The 18,483-nt window shown below is 44.9% G+C and overlaps 1 protein-coding gene across 2 annotated transcripts in view; it reads right to left on the reverse strand.

Moving 5' to 3' along the window:
- The window catches only part of RAPGEF1 (Rap guanine nucleotide exchange factor 1), a 127,808-nt gene that overhangs the window by 72,101 nt on the left and 37,224 nt on the right, over nt 1-18,483 (reverse strand). For both annotated transcript variants that reach the window (XM_018566532.1, XM_018566531.1), the window contains exons 2-3: nt 7,911-8,053; nt 2,825-3,003 (exon numbers count right to left, since the gene is read on the reverse strand). In XM_018566532.1, coding sequence (XP_018422034.1) covers nt 2,825-3,003; nt 7,911-8,053 — 322 coding nt within the window. The remainder of the gene's footprint in view (nt 1-2,824; nt 3,004-7,910; nt 8,054-18,483) is intronic.

Here is an 18,483-nt window from a genome sequence, read left to right on the forward strand (position 1 = left end):
CCTTGTTCAGTGGGTCCCTGCATGCCTTCCATTTCTGTAGGCGAGAGGCTCCATAGCCTCCCCCTAGCGCAGAACTGTCAAGAAGCCATTCAAAATATGCTGCCCGGTGCCGAGTGTCGGCTTAAGGTGGGCTAGGATGGAGCTATGGCCGCAAGGGAGCTCCATCCATACGTGCATTGCTTACAGCTCCCTCATGTGTCCTGTAGATGTGCCTGGAACCGGAGTGACATCACATTCTGGCTCCCGCCACCTCTACAGGTTCATGCAAGGGAGCAGTACAAGCAAGGCACATAGGGATGAAGCTCCATCACAGCACAGCAGCCCACACTGGACCTCGGGCTGAGGATTCACTCCATCCAGTTCTCGTAAGGTAGGGAGAATGGATGGACCTTAAAAAACATTTTAAAACATTTTAAGTATAAAATGTTCCTGAGTGTGTGTGAGAGCCCGTTCACACTAGTAAAGTGCCCTAATCACACAGTCCCGTGCGATTAACGCATTGTACTACGCAATCGCACTAACCGTGCATTCTGGTGTGGGATGTGTGTTGCGTTGCCATTCATTTGAATGGTACCCCAAACTCACCTCCCACCCACAGTTTGTACCCCCACCCCGGAAAATGCGGTACCCTAAAGGCTCTGACACACTTCGCGAGCAATATGTTATGTAATTTTCTCCCCGACACATCAGTGTGCGAGAGCTCGCACAGCTGAGCGTGCCGAGATGAAAAATGTCTAATCTTCAGCCAATCGGCTCGCACGTATAAATCCGTGTGTCTGGATGCGATGTCTGGCCAGTTGTTACGCACGAGCCAATTGGCTGAAGGTGCAGTCAATCATCTGCCTGCACTCAGCTCACACACGGCACGCAAAGCTCCGTGCTGGACAGCTTTGCTGCCCTCTGCACGGCTTTGCATGCAGTGTGTCACGCGGTTAATGCTGTACGCTCCTTAGCAGTGCGACTTGGGTCGCGACTTAATGACCAAGAACAAAACTTAGGTTCTGAGGTTACACAGGTTGAGAACCACTGCCGTGGTAGATCAGTTTGCGGAGATGTAGGCGCCAATTGATGCCTACATTTAAAAGAACAGGAAGACTTACGGTAGGTCTACAGCAGGTTTGAGATTCAGTCAAGCAAAACAAATCGCAAACGTACTCATCAATTTGTTACCAGCTTTACAGCAAGGTGCACAGGGAAGGGCTTTAAAACAGTAATAGCAAAAAGTTTCCCAGCACACTCACCAGCCAGCATGCTGGGAAACTTTTTGCTATGTTTGAGATTCAGACATGAATACTAAACCAGCTCCAGAAGGAAGAACTGGGCCTTCTGTTCGTTAGCTGGTTGCAACCTTCATACGAGTGGATTATCTGATTGGAGTGTATTGGATGTATTATATAAAGGGATGATCAAGAAGGCAAAAGGGGAAGGGAAGGGGAATCTGTGTTGCAGATGCACAAAAGTGCACCTGTACTTTAACACCAGCTGTCAATTTACTATGTTTAGGTTTAAAACAGCCCAGCTTTAAAGTGACATTAAAGCCAAAAAACATTTCCCCTCCCCCCCATGTAAATGTTAGCACTTACCTCAAATGATGTCTCTTATTCTGATCTTCCTCTTCTTTCCCCATGTTTTCATGTGTCCCTCCAGCGGTGCGGCGTCACTCCGATCCAGCGCTGACGGCTCTGTCTCTCCGATCCAGCGGTGTCTGCAGGCGGGTGCACGCGTCCATAGACTTACCTTGCGTCTCTGCTTGTCTCCCGGCCGAGAATCGGAACTGCGCATGCGCCCGCCCCAAGATCCTTTGCGGCCGTACGATCACTTCCTCATTCTCGGCGCGGGAACGAGCAGCGATAACGAGGTAAGTTTAAAACCAGTTCAAGCGTTTTTTGTTTTTTTTTAAACTTCTTGCCTATATCTACTGCTTGCTAACAGTAGATATAGGCAAAAAAAACGGAGGGTTTAGAACCCCTTTAAGTTCTGCTATGAAAAAAAAAACACAACTTGATTTACTGGAGCACCAAGTAAAATCAGTAAGACTTTATACCACGCTCAGTGGTAAATAGATGCAAATGAGCCAGTCCAAAAGCAACTTCAGGATGCAGGAAACAAGAGGCCTATAACTGAATCCCTTACCCAGTGGGTTCTTATAAAGTGTTACAATGCCGCTTCTGAAGCAGAACACCTTTACCCTACATCAACACAGGGGTGATCAGGACAAAAGTGGAGTATTAGGTCCTAGGGGTCATTTCCTGTAGTATCCCTAGTTGTACTTTGTACTGCAGTGAAATCATATCAGTGATATATACCAGGACCAAAACTAGCATCCCTAAGCAGACCTACACATATTCAGAGTCTGCAAAGATTGTGGAAGGTTTTAAAAAGTGCAAATTTCCCCTCAGGGTAAACTTTTCAGACTAAACTCAGGAAGCTAAAGATATGTAGACAGTAAAAGATAACTGTCCACAAAAGGTTTGAAATGTTTGTCAAGTTGCTATGCTTTCACTTATCTGTCCCTGGAAAAGCTGGCAGTGCAGGTGACTTGCCACACCAATACTTCTCTTCCATTTAGATAAAAATGAACACTCGAAAATTCAAGGGTGCAATTTTAAGACAAAAAGACGACCTGCATGATCAGAGGACTTCGATCATTCCTAAGTATCTGGCTGTTCTTGTAAGTCTAAAGTAATTCTAAAGTAAAACTGCACTAGAGGTCCTTTTTAATGTCTTTTTGCTAGTCTAATACACACATATAATTCAAACTTAATGAAACATTAATAGGAGACTTCCAGTGAAGTCGGCACAGGCTCAGGAATGAAAGGTTTACCTTTGTTGTGTGTGCGTGTCCGCCTGCACCAATGGAAGGATGGCTTCCAGGACTTTGCTGGCAGATCCCGGCAGCATCACCAGCACCATCTTGTCTACAGCCATTTTATCTACAATAGTCTTAAAGTAACGTAGGGCATTGACAACTTCCTTCTCCTGTTCCTCCAAGCGGCTCAGAGTCTAAAAGAAAGCATGGTCATGCATTGAGAACACTCAAAATCCCACTCTGCACTTTATGATCACTTGGAATAATGATCGATTAAAGGCAATATAGTGAATATACCATACAATAGATAGCTTTAAATAATATCAATACGTGTTAAAATTTAAAAAAAAATTTAAAAAGAAAATAAACTTCTGTATGTACATAGGGGCAGCCATATTTGCTCATTATATACGAGGACTCCTTTCTGCCTTAGACGTACTACACAATGATGCAACTTTGCTGCTTCCTTTCAAAATGCAAACCTAAACAATGTTCTTTTCGTGTGGCTGGTATCTTATCTAGGGATGCACCGATGCCGGTATTTCGAGTACAAGTACCGATATTTTTTTTCCCGGTACTCACCGATACCGCATACCGAGCACTGCAAGTCCCATTCAGGAAGCCAGGCGGCGTATAATGAATCACCATCTGGCTTCCTGATTAGCCGGGAAACCGGGCAGCGTGTAAAGACTCGCCATGTAATGATGCGGCGCCGGCTTCCAGATTGATGCGGCGGCGGCTTCCGAATTACACGGGCTATTCACAAAAGGGTGAAGAGTTTGGAGAACAGACTGGCCACCTGAATTCCATAATAATTTGTCCACCCCTGTATTAAAGTGTGGCCTAGCAACTGAAAAGAGGTATGTGAAGGTTCTCATTCATCCAGGTCATGGTATATCTGTATAAAGTGCACTGGACTGCATACACAACGTTGTTCATCTTGTGTTTTGGTGTTGGGTCTTTGGGTGAACCAGTTGTTGCCTCCCAGAGAATTTTTTTACAAGTCATTCTGAATTGAGAAAGCTGGTTGGATGACCAGTGAAACGTCTTCAAGGAAAATACAGCAAGTCCAGTTGCCTCTATACAATCAGATGTCTAGAGGTAAAAGAAAGTGACAAGTGGCAGAGGTAAATGGTGCCATTGCCCACTGATATAAATGGCATCTATCCAAGTGTGACATAGGAATGTCCTGAGCTACGCCAAAAATCAAAACTGCCCTGAAAGTCTCAAATCTAAGATGGTTACACGTTCTTCCCCCTTTCTAGCAATTTCTGCAAGTACACAGGACAGTTTTAACAGGAAGTTTCACTATGATCTGGGGGTATTTTGACAGTCATTGTGTGAGCCGACTCTGTACTTTCCTAACTCATGCTTTCTTGAATGACACTGCAGGTGGCTCACACATCAAATATCAGCATGTAAAACCGTACCGCAGCGAATGTCTTTACCAATGTTTATGAGTCATTTATGGGGCTAAGGAAAATGAGTAAAGTCCCAGATAACTTGGTACAAAAGCGTGGGTAACATTTACATCAAACATAAAATGGGTTTCATACATAACAACACTATAAAGATTTGTGTTCACAGCAACTAATCAGCACCTGTCATTTTCATAATGCAAGTATGAAAATGAAAGTATACGTGAACCTTAAACCTATCAGCCTGCTGCGTATGCTCCTTCAATTGGCTGTTGGGCTGCCTATTAGGTATATCACATAGGCAGCCCAAAGGCCAACTGTAGGCCAGCAGATGGTAGGCTGACAACGTTGATGCTTATTGCAAGACATTGGCTCAATGTTGTCAGCCTGCAACAGGAAGAGTTCTTACTGGCAGAATCTCCAGATAAGAGCTTGTTCACACCAGTTGCCGTCCGTTCTGGCCCGATACTGGCCAGAACGCACTGCCTGGCATTGCGGCCGGCTCACTATTTCATGGGGCTGGAGGGGGCGTGGTGGGCCATTGAAGTGAATGGCACCGTAGCCACGCCCTCCGACCGCAATGCAATCGCCCGCACAGGATCGCAAGGCACGAAATAGTGAGCCGGCCGCAATGCCAGGCAGTGCGTTCTGGCCAGAACGCACTGTATATGGTGCGAACGTTCATTTAGAAACGTTGAAACAGGCTCACTAAAAACCATTTGCTCAGGAAAACTGCAAAGTGAGCAATGATGCCAAACATACTGTTGATTTAGGGTCCATTCACACCTATTCCTTGTGTTATACTGTAGTCATGTTCCATACATGCATGATCTGTCTATTCATTTTCAATGGCACCCCAACACACTATGGAAATGCACCTCCAGAACACAGGTGCTGCAGCACACCACAACGCATGGTAACAAACTACTGTGTGATGTGGTACAAGGCAGCAGGAAAAATAGTGCTTGCATATGGGGTCACCTTTGTGTCATGTCAGACCAAGGTTGGTCAGCTATGGCAGGTTTTAAAAATAATGTTACAGCAACCTTTAACAGATAATTACATGAATATAAATATCCAAATACAAGCAGTCCCCGGGATACGAACAAGATAGGGACTGTAGGTTTGTTCTTAAGTTGAATTAGTATGCAAGTTGGAACAGGTACATTTTTTAAGTGCAACTCCAGCCCCATTTTTTTTGTTTTGGATAGCATAGGGAAGGGTTTACCCCCTGTAAAGTTTGTTTTGCTGTGTGTGCCCCTGTTCAGAAGATTTCACTTCACTTTCTGTCCCTGTGACAATTGGATTTTGAAAAATTTGGGTTGTTGTGGAAACAAGGATTGGTGATAAAGCTTCAGTAGAGACACCTTTTCCCCCATGATCACTCTTACTGGAGTGAATTCCCCTTCCTAGGGGTAGATTTCCTTTCACTTCCTGTTGTCCTGTGAGATTAAATTTTTCTAATGAGGATACAGACAGCAGTGAAAACCTGACAGTGACCCGGAAGAAGAGGCGGGCACCCCTCGTCTGCACGTCTAACAAGAGCCAACCTCCTTTAATGTACGTACAGTACTACGGACCAGACCTAAAAAGGCGGGCACTCCTCACCGGCACGAGCGCGGTAACATTACAACTACCCCCGCTGTACGGTAATAGCCTCCGTCTGTAAGTAGGAGTCGTATGTAAGTCAGATGTATGTAAGTCAGATGTATGTAACTCGGGGACTCCGGCTCCTCCACTAAATGTCTGATCACTGGAAACAGAGATGGAGACATAATTAGGTAATCTAGTGGCCACATTTTGGGTGTCACCTGGACAACGTCCTAGTGCATAATGAATAGGTGGAAGAGTCTTTTGCTTCTAGTCCAGTGGTTCTCAACCTTTCTAGGGCTGGGACCCTTTGGTAACATTTGCCTGGTTGTGGTGACCCCCCCAATAGTAAAATTTAGGAATGCACCAATACTAGTATCTGTGTGGGCTCATGTGAGCTCAATGGTGCTCTCTGGTGGCCAGTGTGGGCTCTCTGGTGGCCAGTGTGGGCTCTCTGGTGGCCAGTGTGGGCTCTCTGGTGGCCAAGTCAGCCTTCAACTACCCTCACTACCGCCCGCTCCCCTCTCCGATCCTCCTCGTTTGCCAGTGCTGCCGCGCCCTCTAGCGGCACGGCCGGAGAATTGACACAGGAGCCTCTCACTAACGCAGCACAAAGCATGTGGTGACCCGCTCAACAGTGGGTTGTGACACTGTTCTAGTCTAAAGGGATTCAATATGTATAACTGGACCATGCACAGAGCAACAATACTGGCAGTTTTAAAGACACGCTGGGGCAGGTAGTTATAGGTCGGTCAATGGCCTTGACTCTGCACTGCACACCCAGATCCATGTATGGAACTAAAAAACTGCCAGACTGCAACGACTATTACTGTATGACAGTATAAAAGGGACAGACATGAACCAGCTGAAGCTTAGATCTCTCCGCTGGGATGCAAACATATGGCTATGGAAGTTAGAGACTTTGAAGCAGTTGGGTGAGGCCATCCTCAGCTGTGGGGTGTGGTGGAATACCATTCTCCCAGGGAGTACCGCTGAGATCCCATCCTACAGCTGTGGGGTGGGAGATCAAGCAACGAGACCACATAATAGCAAAAGTGTGTGTATGTAAAGCAGCTCAAAATCATGTGCAAGTAAAAAAAATCAGGCCAAGTGCGCACGTTCTAAGAAGCAGAGTAGAGCAATTACAGTGCACAGAAATGACACCAAAATGTGTGCAGCAAAGGAAGTCTGAGCTTCAGATCTGCAAACTTGTTCCATGTCAGGGAAACAGAAAGCACAGAGGTTACTAGAGCTCAGCATGCAGCCAGGGAACAAGCATTTTTTTGAAAGAGTCAGAATTGGCAGCCTTCATGTTTTTTTAACCACAGGTTTCCCTTTATAGAGACTTAGTCACTTTTTTAGTTTAGGACAAAGTGACAGGTTCTCTTGCGGGAACACACACATTGACATTCACGATCCTAGAACTCCTTTGGAGCTGGGAGTCTAAACCCTGTGCAGGCTTCATAGTGTCAAACTTATATAGGGTTAACTATTCCCTCATCCATACGCGACATTTATCTGGCCTGGCCATTGGCTGCTCAGGCCTGAGCACTGCATGCTGGGAACAAGCCACATGCTTCTCCATACCCAGAAGAACCAGGTTCTAACAAAAGGTGTGGATCAGCTAGTAGGTGGTTGTTCTTGCAAGAGAACCTGTCACTTTATTCGATTTAGGACTCTCTTTTAGCTGGACACATACTATTCAATTTTATAAACTGCCAGCACTGTGAGCCCGGGTGGCCAGCAAGGATTTTTAGGGCCGGTGCACACCTAGGCGACACCCCACCGCGCGGCAATCGTACTTGTACCTTTTTTCTGCGATACACGATGAGCAGCTGGACTCGCCGCGGTCGTGTTTGGAAGCACGGGCGTAATCGCACGATCCGCCCGGCGCGACTGGGGTGCCATTGAAAAATAATGGCACCCACAGCGCAATCGGTGCACACCTGGGCGACTCCTGACCGCGTTGGAATCGTGCATGATTGCCACACGGTGGGGTGTCGCCTAGGTGTGCACCGGCCCTTAAGGTGCTTAAAACTTTAAAAAAACAATATACACACAAGTAGGGATCATGAAGAAAGTGGATTGCTTACTTTGTTGACAGGTTTTTCTATGGGTTTTACAGACAGGTCGGCAGGTTTTCCTTTCTTAGAAGGCGTTCTCTTGATGATCTTAGGAGAGTGGAACTTGTCCTTCAGTTTCATGGTGAAAGATGAGAGGTGGGAGCGCTGACTATCTACAAACAAAATCAAACAAAGAAAAACATTAGAAGGCATGTTCTACAGACTGGTAAAAGTTTAAGGAGAACCAATGATTACGAATGCAAGAAGTGGGCATCCTTAAGACATATCTTTCTATTAACCTATGTATTTAGCATTACTTGCTTTGTCCGAGCTGGCTTTTTTAATGCTGACAATAAGGAATGAGACCCCCCCACCTCTTCCTCTCCAGGTCTGACAGCTGCTGGCCTGTCGACTGTATAACATTATCAAATGACAGAGCTTATAGGGAGAAAGTAAACAGCTACTGGGGCTCCGATACTTGATGCTGCAGTGAAAACTCAGGAGCAGGGAGACAGCAGTGTGTCAATAGGCAGGACACAAAGTACGTTTTTATAAGCAAGTCTGTAAAATGAACCTGCATTCAACATTCTAAAACCAGAGCATCAGGAAAGCCATTGGGGGGAATTTATCAAAACTGGAGCAGACACAAATCTGTACCAGTTGCCCATGGCAACCAATCACCATCTCTTTTCAGTTAAGATTTGAAAATGAGACAGAGAAGCCGATTGGTTGCAGTGAACATCTGCTCCAGTTTTGATAAATTCCCCTCATTGTCTTTAAAGCGGAATTCCAGAGCATCTTTGATTGTCTTTGGATAGAGCTGGGAAGGGTTAGGCCTTCTGACAGCTTTTTGCTGTTGTGCCCCTGCTGGGATGAGTTCACTTAACTTCTTGTCCTGCTGACAGTTGTCACTAAGAAAGGGCATGGGGTGAAATCTCCTAAAATAGACAAAGGCAGCAATAAAAGCAAAGGATCTAATCCTTCCCCAATCTACATAGTCCGGAAAAATGGAATTCCACTTCAAAATGAAAGCGGGAACAACAAGTGATGAAATGTTGCTTGCTATAAAGAAGAAGAATTGAAGACCCGGATGTTTACAGAACACTCATTTAGACAACAGTCTGTGCATCCAGAACCCCCCAATAGCAATAAGAACATGTTCTATACAAGCCTCGGGTACCAATATGGCTAAATACAGGCCAATAGGAATGTTGATACATCTACCATGGAATTGAGCTTTAAAATGGGCCTGTGCCCACGGGGTTTGGCCTTCTGTTAATGGGAACATACAAGCTTGCTTTCTCATGCATTCAGCTTAAGAGTTAAGACACCTCTGAGATCCTCTTGAGTTCATTACGATATGCATTTGACTTGCATTAACCCTCTTTCTAAGCTCCCTCTAAGCTGCATTAACCTGCTTCAAGCTGCTTTTGCACTTCCATTGACTTGTATACAGAAAGAAGAAGCAGTTCCCACGCAAACAAATGCCCATCAACACGGGGCCAATGACAACTTTGCTCAGATGCAACACCATCAAGGTGGGATGGCAAGCAGCAAGGTCCTCAACAACTGCCTAACTTCAGAAAGGAATATGCACTACCGAAAGTCTCTCTCTGGGGGAGGGGGGTCCTTGCATTGAGACTTGGTATGCCTAGGTAGAATCTAGATTATGTTCATGTATGACCTGACAAAACATAGAATTCTTCTTCATGGGTGTAGATGGTGAAAAGCAGTAGTAGGTGCAATATGCACACTCTCATTGTGTCTTAGCAGCTGCTGCAAGCCGGGAGGGGGGGGAGCAGCACCGAGCATGAGTAATGTAAAGAAGCTCTTCTGAAAAACCACACAGCTAGAAATAGTCTGCACAACTACCATCCAGCATATAGCGGCTTACAGACCACAATCCTGTGCTAAATATCACTTCTCGGCAACCACAACACAGCAGCTGCTATAGCGGCCGAGTGCTGAAGAATGCACTGCAGGGTATGAGGAGGGTGAATCAGCCAGGGATCATCGTAATAAAAACGGCATGTACCGAGATCTTTCATGTTATGACTGTATGAAAAAGTCAACCGAAAGCTTCTGGCTGACTACTACTCTAACACGAACATTATGTATAAAAATGAATTCGCTTTTGATCACCACGATCAGTCGTGCTTTGTAGCTTGCACTTAGATTTGACTGGCGCAGTTCATATTGTTTATTAATTATTCACAAGGAACATTATGTAGCCATCGGAACATGGCTCATAATTAAGCAGGACATTAAGGGGACCTTTGCTCACTTTAAGGCTAGGTTCACACCTGGGCGACTGCTGAACGCAAGGCAATCGTGCACAAACAAGCGCGGATTGCCGGGCGGTCACGGAGTCGCCAACTACCGCCAATCGCGCTGTGGGTTGCCATTATTTTGTAATGGCACGCCTGTCACGCCGGCGGGTCGTGCAGTTTACCGCAGTTCCCGCCCGTGCAATTGAACACTAAAAAAGCCACGCGTCGTAAAAAAAAAAAAAGGTACATGTACAATTTTTTATGCGATCGCGTTTTCGTCCGATATTTGTAAAGCTGATGGGCAGTGTACAACCGCAAATACTGTACAATCGCAAATACTGTACAATCGATCGAAGAAAACTTCGGTCGATAGTACGATTTTCGCAAGGTTGGTGGCGTTTCCGTACATCAAAATTCATGCCATCTACACTGCACATGCGCAGATGAAAAAACGTGCGGTCGATTACCGCAATTAGTCCAGGTGCTTTCTTCTAATTACTGCTGCTTGAACCTTGCGATAATCGGGGCAGGATGGGGCCGCCGCCCGAAAATCGTACGACGGTTCGATCATCGGACGAAAAGTGTCGTCCGATGAGCGCAAGGTGTATGGGCAGCTTTAGAGTGTGGGAAGAAACCACAGTACACGGAGGAAACCCCACACACTCCAGGCACATAGTGTCCTTCGCCGAATCTGGATTCACATTTACATTAAATCGTGAAGATAAAAGAAAAGTGATCGTTCCCATTACGGTCATTTTTGGAGGGACCCCGATAATGAGTTCTCGCTACAGAAAGAGATCAGTGAACGGACCATGTAATCAGATCTACACACATCCTCGTGTCAGCAGACGTATCACTTAAAAAGGAAATAAGTAAATCCCACAAGCCCGGCTGTAATATCCAACTTCCTACCAGACACAATAATGTCAACAGCTGTTCCCTGAGGGAAGACACAACACCTTTCCTCTGCCGCTGTCCTCAGCTGCCCAGCGTCCATCTTCTGAGTAATGCGCACAGAAAGGCAGCCAAAAAGGCCGGTAAAGAAGCTGAAGATGCCGGATGGACATGACAGCTGCTCACAAATTAGTAGGTGAGGGCGTATGAGGGGCACAGAATAGTATGAGAATGTTATGACCACCACACAGGGCAATGCCAGGCACTCCCTCAGTCACATGCTGACAATCTTCACAGTTCTGTCATTAAACATAAACCATCCGGTCTATTTAAAGGGCCAGCCCAGCCGGGGTGACTCAGAATCAGGTAAGTAAATCTGCTTTATGCGAGTCCCGTAGACAAAAACTAGCACTGCAAGCGGGGTAGCCCCATTGCAAGGTTAAGTTTTTAATTTTTCCGGAGTTTAATGGCTTATCTTCATAGGCGTTATGATGTGCATTTGGGATGTGCATCAAATGCAGGTCAGCAAAGTCCCAAATCCCTGCTGACTTCTTGAGCCCAAATTCAAGAAGTATATGACCAGCTAAAAGCTCCCCACATACCCTATTTTTTTGCTCCATAAGACGCACTTTTTCCCCCCCAAAAGGCGGGCAAAAATGTCTGTGCGTCTTATGGAGCGAATGTGTGAGAGCTGAGGCGGCGGGGCTGACAGCGTACCCAGGGGTGTGGAATCCCTATCACCTGTTTTTGTTGTACTTTTAGCCCAGCTTCGGACAAGAAGAGCTAAATGTATAATGTGGAGCCGCCGCTCGTTTTCATACAAGTGATCTGATTAGATCACTTGTATGAAAGGAGCAGCGGCGATCATCACGTCTTCGCTGTCAGGTACTACACAGAACCCTACCCCACGTCTTATGGTTAGGTGCGTGTTATGGATCGCAAAATACGGTACTTTGCAATCCGATTGTACAATCTCCTATAAAGCCACCATAAAATACACAGTGCAAGGACCTGCCCGGTTGTATAAAATGCATTGGTTAGATTAGACCCGCCCTCATATTTGATAGTTTTGGTAAATCTAAAATTGATTGCGAGGTTTGATTGTAACCTGTGTGGTGACCTTTACTCTGCCCAGGGGAAAGCGTGGTATCAGACGTGTCCCAATTCTTAGTAACGCAACATGTCTGTGTGTCCGGAACACTGCAGAGGCTTTTCTTTATAGAAGCAGCTTAGACACCAAAATGTTGTCATGAGAATGGCATTTTAAGAAGGTGACTTAATAAGGATTGAACAGATTTGAATGCATGTTTGTACCAGACTGCACACGCAGGCAGTATTATAAAGCCGGACAGAATATAAAGAGAAAATGTGGAAAAATAATACAGCAAGGAACAAAGTGCTCATTTTAAAGTGGATCTCCAGCTACTACTTTTTTTTTGGAGGGTGCACAGAAGGGCTAAAGCCTTCACCAGCTTTTTACCGATTTCTGTCTCCATTGAGGTGATTTGCCCTCCGCTTCCTGATCAGGAAACCGCACAGGAAGTGTGAGGAAAATCTACCAGATGAGAATTAAATCATCGATACAGACCTGACAGTGCTTCTAACCCTTCCCCCACCCTAACCTTAGCTCTTACTCTGACAGCTACATAAAAGATTATGTAGGTGGGTGAGCTGGGCCAGCATAGACAGCAAATTGACACCCCCAGACGAGGAGGGGGCTATGACCTTCAGAGGCACATTCCAAATTAATTAAAAATGAAAGGAAAAACACTAAAAGTAACAATTTTAAAAAATACTTTATTCTTGTGCTTTTACGTGCAGTTTTGTAAAGCTGGTGACAGCGTTTCTCTGAAGGATCTCCATATCCATGACTTGCTCCTACCTCTACATGTACCCAAGGCTTGTTGTGTGCGTCTCAAATCTCGCAGAGCACGTTCTGGAATGTTTGACTCTGCTCAATCTCATCACCGACTCTCCCACCTCTGCCTCTCTATTGGCTACCAAGCCTCCCAAATTGAACTGCGACATGCTGAGGAGATGAGTGATGAAATCCCAGCTGTATTTCATAAAACTAAAGCAATCATTTCTAAAAACACAATTATTTATATATCCAGAATGTCTTCACTGTACCTTGCCGGCCAGAGATCACTGGCAGCATAACCAACAATGACCTGATGGGAGACGTCTGCCTAACAGAAGCGCAGCGGTCAATGCAATACCGGCAACCGCCGAGCTACTCCATCCCTGGCATCCACACCTTCTAATAAAGTGACATTAAACCCTCAGATTTTTTAACATAAAACAATACTGTAATGTGTGCCTTACTGTAATCCATGGTAGTTTCCCTTCTCTTTGCTGCTCTTCCTTTTAAATCTGTATCTGTTCTCATGCTCTGCAGAACTTCTGTTTTGCAGCAGACTGCCTTGTCTCAGGAATGGATACACAGTGTCTGTGTATACGTTTGTATAGGCTTGTAACCTGAGCCAGCACTACAGGAAGAGGCCCTGAGCTGAAAAGGGAAGTTCTCCCCAAGCATGAGAAGACATGAGGATTTAAAAAGGAAGAGTAGCAAAGAGAAGGGAATCAACCATGGATTACAGTAAGGCACACATTACAGTATTGGTTTTTGTTAAAAAATCTGAGGGTTTAATGTCACTTTAAATCTCTGGGAGGATCTGCTGAGACCATGTTGTGTACACACAAAACGGTCTATAATTACGGAGCCCAGAAACAAAGATACTCCTATCCAGGGATTGAAAAACTCCACTAGACGAGGGGACAGCGGAGCCCGACGAGCAGCTTCCCGGCCGGCCGTTGTAATTACACAGCCGGCCGGGATCTTTACATTCAAGCGATCGAGCGTCTCTACATCTCCCAGCCAGGGCCCATGGCAATGTTTACATCCCTTGCGGTCTTCCTCAACCGATGTCCACATGTGGGCTGGAAAACAGATCGGCTCCTAACCATCTGGTGGCCCCATAGAAGACCAAGGTCCCGAACTGCACATGCACAGACATCATGAGAAGATGGCAGAGGAGTGTAAACATTACCAGGAAATTTAGGAACGTAGACACATTTGGGGCAGAGGGTGGGATACATCTGATTAGGGGCTTACAGGAAAAGGATAAGCAAACTTTGTTTAAACTTCCCCTTACCTTTTAAGACTGAACCCAGGATAGTGTAAAGTAGGGATGCACCGATACCGTTATTTCGGTATGGAGTACCGATATTTTTTTTCCCAGTACTCGCCGATACTGAAAACCGAGTACCGGAAGTCCCACTGAAGAAGCCAGGCGGCGTGTAATGACTCGCCACCTGGCTTCGTGATTAGCAGGGAAGCCGTCCCCATGCTTCTCGTCACTAGGCAATGAGAAAGCATGGAACCAGCTATCTGGCCAATCAGGAAACCAGGCGCTGTGTAATGACGCAGTGCCCGGCTTCCTGATTGGTCGGGAAGCTGGTTTCATGCTCTCTCGTCATGAGGTGACGAGGGAGCATGAAGCCAGCTTCTCCGACCAATCAGAAAGGCGGGCACCGCGTCATTACACGGCGCCTGGCTTCCTTATTGGTTGGAAGCTGGTCAATCAGGAAGCCAGCTTCATGCTCTCTCGTCCAATCAGGAAACCAGACAGCGTGTAATGACGCGCTGCCCAGCTTCCTGATACCTGAAGTATCGGGCTAGGCATCGGAGCATTTGGGCTAGTAAGAGTACTCGTCCAAATATTCGGCATCGGCACCGATACTAGTATCGGTGCATCCCTAGGTGAAAGTGTTGCTACTTATTCCTTTACCCCTAAACAAGCATTTCACCGTTGCCAGGGGGGAAAGGCACTGCCCCGGTAACTGACTTCTGCCGGAAGTTGGGCTTTAAGCTAAATACTGCAATAACTAAAAATATACAGCCACTGAAACTGCATTATATATAACTTCCCTTTACATATAGGTGAACAGATGAGCATTGGTGGTAACACTTACTCCAGCAACTTCCTTACTGGCCTCCCTTAAACATTTTCTGAGTGGAGGAACAGGGAGTTATAGCATTACAAACTTATATCCTGCAGGATGAGAAAGCTTTATCAAGTGGATGGAGAATTTGGTGGATTGGCAAGTAAATCATAGAACTGTAAAAGGACGTGTGAATAGCAGAAGTTTACATATGTTCAGACAGCCATGATTACGAAAGGCTCATTAAGTAATGTTCACCACATTCATATCCACCCGGCTGCTATGAGAAGGGTCTATTCAGGCTCTCAGTATATAACATGACAGTCTGCAATGGACTGCAGAGCACACAGAGGTTTGTAAAGGGAATATATATTATGTATATGAATAACCATTATCTTATGTGTATGGTAATTTTAACAATCGGGTGCTACAGGCTACACATCATCACGTGATGTTAATGCACTAACTTTAGCCCATTTCCACCTTTGCGGAGGTATTTAAAAAAAAAACATATGCCAGCAATGTACAGTGAGTACACATGAAGCAGACGTATGCAGCTGATGTATATGAACACAGAAACTTATTTTCTGTTAGCTGTCCTCCTCATGGCTCCTTTTCAAATCTCTACCTCTGTGCTCTGAAGGCATTCTCTCTGAGCACCCCCACCCCCGACAGTGTTTTGTGACCTGGAAAGGCAGAGCTGGGGTGCAGTAATCGTGTTACAATGACTCACAGGAAGGGGGTCAGCTGCTTTACAATCCAACCCCGGTGTCAGACTGTTTTCGGTGTAGAAAATATTCAATTTGTAGGACTCAGGCCTAATAAAATGAAGAAAGCCTGCAATGATGCGAGTCATGAAAATGTACACAAAATGTACACACATACACATCATCACTGCCCCTCTACATTACCACAATAAATGCAAATCACTTAAAGGTGGAAATGGACTGTTAACTAAAGGATGTGTTCACTTTAAAACCTACATATTAAAGTGGACCTTGGAATAAGCACGGACCAGTTATTTGGATCTCAGTAAGTATGCATGTGTGGAGGGGGGGGGTGGCATCTGTTAGTTCAGCAGAGTGGCAAAAGAAAAAAACAGCACTTTCTAAAAAAGTGTACTTGTTCTTCAGGTAAAAAAAACAAAGCACGCTTCCAAGGTAGACAAAAAAAACAAAAAAAGGAAAATAATTAACTACATCAATGTGCCCAAAAAAATGCACTTCCCGGGGCATTACACAAACATAGAATAAAGCTGCCGTACAGTGGTAGATTTTCATACAAAAATCTAATCAGGACATTTAATAAGGTCATCAGAGACTTGACAAATGTGGTTTGAAATTTCGTATTGATTTTAGCGTTTCGGTTTTGGAATGAATGGAGTTGCCTGAACAAAAAACACATTTACTGTTAGAATTTCATTCGTTCCAAGAAAAAATTTCCACCCAGCTCCTTCGATTTCTTTCCACACTATGGCCGATCTTAATCGTTGTTTTGACCCCCATTAACTATTAGAAAATATTTTCCTTCTTCTGGTATATGGCCAGCTTTCCAGTTGCCTATCTCTGCATCAACAAGAATACATAATACAACAAGAATACATAATAACGTTGAGTCAGCAAAGTGCCATGTAGCATCCAGCTGATGGGACAGAGCGACGTCCTATTATGACACAAAATAGAGTCCGCAAGAGTGAAAATAACTCAAGAATTTCCCAACATATTTCATCACATGAGACTGTTTACTCAGACATTCCAATAATAGCTAGAAAAGGCTTCTATGCCCCAGTATAATATATACCATGTCCTAAGTTCTAACGGAAACAAGAATGTGAGCACACATACTGTGCCATTAATGTATGTATATAAGTGCCAGGAAAAAAAAAAGTCCGGAAGTGGAGGAGGCCGGGTCCCAGCATCGCCAGTCCGGAAGTGGATGTCGCTCGGGTGAGATCGACAAGGAGCCTGGTGAGAGGAATTCTGCTGTGGGGACATGTATTCGCAGATTACATGTCCCCAAATCAGAACACATGTCCCCAAGGCAGAATACTATTTTGCCGTGGGGACATGTGTTCTCAGAATACACGTCCCCAATGCAGAATACTATACTGCTTTGGGGACGTGTATGCTGCCTTAGGGACATGTGTTCTGCTTTGTTGACATGTATTCTCAGAATACATGTCCCCAAAGCAGAATACTACTCTGCCGCGGGGACATCTATATTTAGCCTTAGTGAGAAACTGCCCTAAAATCATCAGTCTGTGTTTTAGAAAAAATTTCAAATGTCCCTTTAAGAAAAAGTATCGGTAATTAGTATCGGCAAGTACATGAGGGACATATCGGGACATCCGTACAATATATTATGGTTTTCTATATACTAACTTCCAGTTAGCAACTATCAAAATGTTTCCACAATCACACAATTTCCCTGATCAGCAACTGCCGAGATAAAATCCCAGTTACATAGATGGCACATTGTCTTCATTCATAAAACGTGAGCCGACGCATGTAAAATGTTCACAAAACGCTTGAAAACAGCCTTAAAATTCTGACGTGAATGGAGCCTGAAGCAAAAAGCAGTGCCTGCAAGTGAGCAAATATGAATGCCCACAAGTCAAATATAAGGACACATTATACAAAGTTTTAAAAAAAACAATAACAAAACATTAATTACATTGTTTACAGTCAGCTAAATGTTTAAAAAAAAAAAAAAAAGTATACTGTATGTTCCATTACATATACATGAAGCCCCTACCCTTCCTGTTTTCTCTAAGCAAACCTACAAAGGGAGCCGAGCCACAGACAAACACACAATCACAACAGACCTGATGTAACCCAGTTGCTTAGCAAGGAATGGTCCAGGGAATAGAAAACACAGACCAATTCTCAATGGACTTCACGAATCTACCTGATGACTGTACTAATGAAGCTGAAGACTTCAGGAAAGCACTTGGTGATAAGACCAGCAAGGTTAGGCACGCAGAGACATCTTTGAGACCGGGTTCACACCATTTTACCGGACCAGATCTGGAACATAGTGCATTGCGTTTTTACCGTGTTTTTACCGCAAATTTGCCGTTATTGGAAATTTATTTTAGCATAAAATGGTCTTACAGGTGTGTTCCATGCGTATTTGATGCGTTCCAGGACAAAATAGGACAAGCAGTATTTTTCTGGTCTGGACTGCGCTGGCAAGAACAGAGGCCAGAAATACCATAGGGATACATTAGGATACATTTTGGGTCTGGAGGTGGTCTGGAGGTAATCTGGATGTGGTGTGAATGGGCCTTCAGTCCAAAGAAAAGTATAAATTCAGCAGAACTGGGAACACCGGGTCTGCATTGTGATTGAGTATTCGGTGTTCACACAAAACACAAGATCGTCAACAAGCATGTTGAGACACAAGCTGTCTGCTGGCCTTCTTCTGAAAATGCCCCACAACCACAACAAGAATGCACCAAAACGACAGAAAAGTCAGACTTTCTAAACTATACA

This window comes from Nanorana parkeri, unplaced genomic scaffold, assembly GCF_000935625.1.
Source record: "Nanorana parkeri isolate BGI_ZX_2015 unplaced genomic scaffold, ASM93562v1 scaffold958, whole genome shotgun sequence".
Lineage (NCBI taxonomy): Eukaryota > Metazoa > Chordata > Amphibia > Anura > Dicroglossidae > Nanorana > Nanorana parkeri.